This window comes from Condylura cristata, unplaced genomic scaffold (assembly GCF_000260355.1).
Source record: "Condylura cristata isolate star-nosed mole 26May11 unplaced genomic scaffold, ConCri1.0 scaffold00034, whole genome shotgun sequence".
In the NCBI taxonomy this organism is placed as follows: Eukaryota; Metazoa; Chordata; class Mammalia; order Eulipotyphla; family Talpidae; genus Condylura; species Condylura cristata.
The window spans coordinates 2,405,057-2,411,342 of NW_004567135.1; the positions used below are offsets into that span (position 1 = coordinate 2,405,057).

General features: G+C 64.4%; 1 protein-coding gene across 1 annotated transcript in view; it reads right to left on the reverse strand.

The window, feature by feature from the left end:
- Positions 1-3,928: 3,928 nt before the first annotated feature.
- INHBC (inhibin, beta C) overlaps positions 3,929-6,286 on the reverse strand; it is a 7,431-nt gene continuing 5,073 nt past the window's right edge. The window contains exon 2 of the mRNA XM_004692615.1: positions 3,929-4,674. Coding sequence (XP_004692672.1) covers positions 3,929-4,674 — 746 coding nt within the window. The remainder of the gene's footprint in view (positions 4,675-6,286) is intronic.

Sequence of the window (6,286 nt, forward strand, 5' to 3'; positions counted from 1 at the left end):
GCCCCAGGGGGAGACCTGCATGGCAGCGGCTCCTGCTGTGAGACTCACGAGGGCACCAGGCGGCACCAGGGCCACACCCGCTGGCCACGGCAGGGCCCCTGTCTTCTATCGCCAGGGACTCAGGAAGGCAGGAAGCGGGTCCCCGGGTTGCTGTGTGTGGCGCCGTCTACGTGTTTGACCCTCACAGCTCATGTCTGGCTCTGACCTGGGGCCTCTTTAGAGCCGGCAGCCGGGCTCCCTCACCTAGCGGTCAGCCAGCAGATCTACCCTCGGAGGTCCGGATTGGCCAGCGGGGCTGCCCATCAGGCCTCTGCAGGGGGTGGAGGTCCCCCCCCAGGTCAGGTTTCACCATCTGGCCCTGGCCACTGGGCTTGAGTTAGGGGCATGGGGGGGGGCACCGAGGACGAGCATGATGCAAGAAGGAGGATGATTTCATATGCTCAGGCCCAAGGGCTGGGGCCGGGGAGGGCCCAGCAAGGCGGGCAGGTGGTCCCTGCATGGGGCGCTGTCCCCGCCGGCCCAGCCTCCACCTGCGGCCTTTCCACGAGGCAGCTGCGGCCTGCAGCCAGTATTCCTCTGGGCGTCTCTGCGTCCGGCCGCGGCTGGGCAGGGGCGAGGGGCTGCTGGCGGGAGAGCAGAGCCCTCTGTGCAGGCCCAGATGGCAGCACCACAGAGCGCAGGAGTCACCCTGACCCTGCCTGCGCTGGCTGCCCAGAGTCCAGTTGGACTGGAGCATCCTGTGGAGGAGGTGGGAGCGGGGGTGGGGGCTGGAATGCGACTGGTGTCTGGGGAAACCCAGAAAGGCGAGGGGGGATGATGCAACCTGATGGAGGGCAGAGTCCTTCAGGGCTGGAGGAGGGCCTGGGACTTGTGAGGGCTGCGGGGGGCTGGGGTGCTTCGGCCTGGGGCTCTCTTCGTGAGCGTGGGAAATGGGAGGTTTAAGGGCTCTTAAGAGCCAGGTGACAAGAACGCCACCACCTGGTCCTAGTCCCAGCCCGCAGGGACACACTTTCTCAGCAACTTCCAGGGGGGGCAGCGCCCCTGGAGTGAATGCATGAGGGCAGGCCCATGCCAGCGTTCTTCTTAAGCCCCATTTTCTTCAACATGCTGGGGGGAAGGGAGTGGCATTTGGGTGGAGGCTCCTGGGGCTCCGGGTTTGCCCAGCACCGCGGGCTCGCAGCCCCCCGCGGACGGCGCGGCGCCGGCCGCAGTACCGCCAGCGTCCACCGTGTGGCAGTGCTGTGCCGCTGGACGGCCGCGGCCCGGGCCGAGCGGGGCCCAGCGCAGGGCCATCTGCGGGCGGGCGGGCTGGCGCGCAGAGTGCCCCAGCCTCTCCCTGCAGGGACCCTGCCTCTCGGACGGACGGGAGACGGAAATGGGCCCAGCTCTCCCCGCTGGCGCCATCAGCGCGAGGCTGTCCTCGGGGCCCACATCGCAGCCTCCTTTGGTTTTGCACCGCGTCGCGCTGGCACGTGCAAGGGAGCTTGGCGGGCGGTGCCAGGCTCTTCCTAGAAGCTCAGGGCGCCTGTGGTGCGAGGTGGGAGGACGCCACGAGACTCTTAGACTCACCTGCCACCTTGCATTTCTCCCGCGTCCAAGCCCCTCTGCCCAGGGGCTCCCCAGCCCCCCTCCCTCTCTGTTGCTGGGGCTCCCAGCCTGCTGTGTGGACCCTCTGGAGCTGGAGCAGGAGCAGAGCCCCGTGGGAGAAGCCTGGGAGGGCTGACCTGCAGCACGGGGAGCGGGGGCACAGCGGCGGCTGCAGGAGGCGCTGCCCCACCCTCCCTCCCCTGCCAGGTGCCCCCAATTTTCAGTTCTTCCTACCCTCTAGCTGCGGAGCCTGGCCTGGCCCTACCTACCTCCCCACTGACACTTACGTCAGAACCAGCTATAAATATGCTCTTAGCATCTTAGTCACTTTCCCCAAGAAGTGCTCCGGTTATAAATACCCCAGCCATCTGCCTCACAGGGCCTCGCCACCAGCCGGGGGGGGGGCTGGGGCAGCTACAGGCTGGGGGCACGAGGAAGTGGAAGGCGGCCGAGTGGCCTCTCGCCCAGTGAGAGCCTGAGAGTCCAGAGGGGGACCAGGGGCTCCGGGAGAGCAGATGTGGAAGGCGCTGGAACCGGCCTCCGCTCTTGTATTTTGAAATAAAAGAGCCAAAAAGAAAGGGCCTAATCCCGGTCCTGTCTTCACTGTAAGATTTGCTGTTCTATCCGTCATAGACTTTTGGGCATTTATTGTGGTGTTTTGAGATATTACATTCAGATCCTGTTTACTTGGATTGATGACTTGCCCCCCAAGGCGACTTCCTCAGTGGGCTCAGCTGCCCTTGGCCCCGAGCCGAGCCGGCGTAGCTAGGAAGGAGGCTAGTTTGAGAGAGAGGGGTGATAAGGAGACGCTCGCCACCGGCGCGGGGACTCTCCCTTCTTAGACCACCTCAGTCAAAGGTGGGGGACGGCTCGGGCGGGAGGTGCAGGTCTGCGCTCCCCCACCAGGTCATCCAGACTTCTGCCTGCCTCCGGGGCTGGTTCCCGGGTTCTGAGGGCAGCACTGAGCAAACACAGACATCACGTTACCCAGAGCACACGTGGCTTTGTGCAAACTCGGCCTTGGGCTGCAGACAGTATCGACCCCACAGTTCAGGGCCGTCCGCAGTCCGCAGAGAGGGAGCGGCCAAGGCCCGGGCGGGGCGGCCCGTCTCAGAGCAAAGGGCCCCTCCTCGCCGGGCCTTTTCTCATCTCACTCAAGTGGCCGCGGGCCAGGTCCGGGCTCCAGGCAGGACTGGGGGTGGGGGCAGGCGGCCAGCCCCAGCCACGCCTCTGCTTGCAGGACAGCTACCGCGTGCCCACAGGTGGCCGCCCGGGCAGGGACCTGGCTCAGCTCGCGGGTCAAACGCAGAAGGAGAGGAGCAGCAGAGTCTTTTTTTAAGCCACGAAGCTGGCAGAGATGGTTCTGGGGAGGTGGCAGGAGCCGGAGACAGAAGAGGAGGCCATGGGGGAGGCAGAGGCATGAAGCGGGACTGGACCCTGCCCAGGGCCTGCGTGGGGAGGGAGCAGCCCTGAGCAGGGCAGGTGGCTGAGTCGCCTGCTGGTGTCCGTCAGGGTCCCCACAGGAGACAGACACCCGCTGTGTCGGCGGCGAGGAGAAGACTTAGTGAGGGCTATCTCCGGAAGGGGGCTGAGCCTCCCCCCAAGGAGGGCGGCAGCATCCAGGGTGCGCAGCAGCGGGGGGCATGGCAGCTTCCCAGAGTGGTCGGAACTCAGGGGGAGCTGGGCCCCCGGAGGGCGGCCAGACGGGAAGCGCAGGTGTGGGGCAGGGCAGCAAGGCCAACCTGGCCCCAGGGGCGTGGAGGAGGGCACCCCGCCACGCCCTGCGGCCTCCCCGGCCTCTGTCAAACTCAGCAGCAAGCCAGGGCCCAGGGGGTTCGCTTAGTGACACTGTGGGCGGGGGAGGGTGGGGTGGGGACGGTGTACAGGGCGGGGCAGTGGAGGGCCAGTGCGGGGCAGCTGTCCGGGGGAACCCGAACAGCCCCTGGGCAATCTGGGGGCAAAGGGGCTCAGAGAGGAGGTCGCCTCCCTGGGGAATTCAACAAAGGGACTCTGCAGATGCGGCACATCGGGCAGAAGCTGGGTCCACTCAGCCGGAAGCGGGCAGCGGCAAGTGGACAGGGTGCGGAGGCCTGGCACGAAGGGGCCACGGCGGCTGCGCGTGCCACGCCGGGAGGCACGGCTTGCGGGGGAGGGGCTCCAGCGCCCCTTGGCAGGAGCTGAGCTGCGGGACCGTGGCTGAGGGGACGGCGGGGGACTTGTCCAGGCAGGGAGTGTCCACTCCCGGGCAGGGGCAGTAACAGGTCACTCCCTCTCCTCAAGGGAGGGCGCTTGGGGCGCGCACGCAGGGTGCCCGGCCCGCCCTGGGGCCCACACGCATGGGCTAGCTGCACCCGCAGGCCTCCACCACCATGTCCGGGATGTCGGTCTTGACGATGCTGCTGTCCCTGACGTAGTAGAGCAGGGACAGCGGGCGCCGGGCCGTGGGCACGCAGCAAGAGCCCCCTCCGGCTGTGCCTGCCGCCGCGTTGGCCTTGAGGAGACTGAGCACGGCGGTGTGGAAGGAGGCGGCGATGCCAGGCATGCCCGCCACGTGCAGCGGGCACCGCCCCGTGCAGAAGTTCATGGCGTAACCCTCGGGCTGGATGATCCAGTCGTGCCAGCCGATCTCACGGAAATCTACAAAGAACTCTTGCCGGCAGCACATGCTGGAGCCTCCCTGGCAGTCGATGCCCTGTCGGCGGACCCGGTGCCTGCCTGCCTCTCTTACCTGGGCCGTCACAAAGGGCCGATGGGCAGCCCCACCCAGGATGACCGAAGTCCGGGCGATCTGGCCCTCAGGTACCAGCTCTAGGGCCAGGTGCCCCCGGCCACAGGCGGCCTGAGCTTCAGGCCCCAGACGCAGCTGCTGCCAGCCGCTAGCGTTCACCTGGAGCAGCTGCGGGCTAGCCAGGGTGAGGTTGGCACCCTGCGGGCCCACCACCAGGGCCCTCACCTTCAAAGCCCGCACGGCCCGGGCAGGAAGCTGCACGAAGAACGTGAGGCTGGCCTGCTGGACTTCCACGCCGCCCGTGGGCCTGTCGGAGGAGAAGTGGAAGTCGAGACGCGTCTGGTTGGTGCTGGGGCGGCCTGCAGACACAAGACGCCCCGGTCACGGCCTCCGAGCACCCTGCCCTCCCTTCTCAGGACGCAAACTCTCTGTGCGCGCCAAACGCTTTCCTTCTGGAAAATCTCCTCCCTGGGGGTCCTTAGCACACCCTTAAGTTCCTCCTTACTGTCTTCACTGACTTCCTACCTCTGACTGCCCCCGGGACGCAAGCAACTTGCGTCTGGTCTGTCTCGACTCCTTTCCTTTCGCCTCAGGAGGGGAGCTCTTACTCATGCTTCCGGTCACCAACACTGTGATTATGCAGGTGATTTCCAAATCTGTATGCCCAGTCCAGACGATTTTGTACCTCTGTGCCGGGCAAACAGAGCTGGGTATCGCCAAGCTTTGGGCCTAAACTAACCTGTGAAGTTTGTCCCTGGATGTCCGGCCAGCACATCAACACCAACTTTTCCCAAGCAGAAATCACGTTCCTTCCTGTACCTGCTCTTGTTCTGTCCTTAGAACTGGGGACACCACCACGCTCCTTATCACCCTGTGGGAAACCCTGTAAGCACTCTCTCAGCCCACGCGGAGTCCCTGCTGTAGTAGTTCTAATGTCTATGTATTTTTTAAAGATTTATTTATATTCTGTACAAATAAATAAATAAATATTTAAAAAAAAAAAAAGATTTATTTATGCACACAAGAGCTGGGGTGCAGGCCAGAGGTGCAGGGGCTGAGAGGGTTCCCCAGAGACGAGTGGGGAGCAGAACAGGCCGATGGACCAAGCTGAGGGGAGCAGCGGGTGGTCAGGTCAGGAGAGGCCTGCAGTCCTGCGGGTCCCTCCCTGGCCAGGATGACGCTGGTGCAGCCTCGTGGTGCTGCATGTTAACCCTTGTGCCACCAGGGGGCTGTGCCCGCTACATTGCCCTCCTCACCCTCTCTACGGAAACCTCTCCACTGGCTTTCTAATCCCTCAACTCGACTCAGACTGCGCCACCGCCTGCCCGAAGGCAGCACCTCGCCTCTTTCTGTGGAGCCTCTCGGCAAGGCTCGGCTATGCCTGCCCGCCCTCCTCCCCGCTCGGCCTCCCACCTTCGGGCTTACTCTGTCCTGCTCTTCTTCGCTCCCAGCTTCCCTCCCTCCATCTGACCCCTAGAGGTCCCGGGTCTTGAACTCCCGTCCCTTCTCTGCTTCTCTTCCAGAACATTCCTATTAGTTCCTCAGGATTTCACTCTGTCTTAAGGCTTCTTCCATAGGCATAAAGGGGCAGCACAAGTCCACTGGGCTTCACGAGCACTGGAAGGGACTCAGGCCACCCTGCGCAGTTCTCAGAGCCGCGACTCTCTCATCTCCATGTCTCTAAGACTCCGCCAGCCTTTCCTGTCCCCTTGTGTGGTGCCCCAACATGGCAGCTGCAGCTCCTGATTCTAGAGAACCTTTGGGTGAGCACCTGGCTAACAGAGCCGACCTTCCAGGGCCCCACTACCAAGTCCTAGAAGAGGACTGCTCCGTCTCCACGCTTTTCTGGTTGGGCTCCTAAGCACCCTGCTGATATCACCTCAGGGGCACCAGTCACCACCAGGGGTGAGGGTAGTTCACCCCTGGTGACTGGGTTGTTGCCCCCCAGCAAACACTCCCCCCACCCCCCCA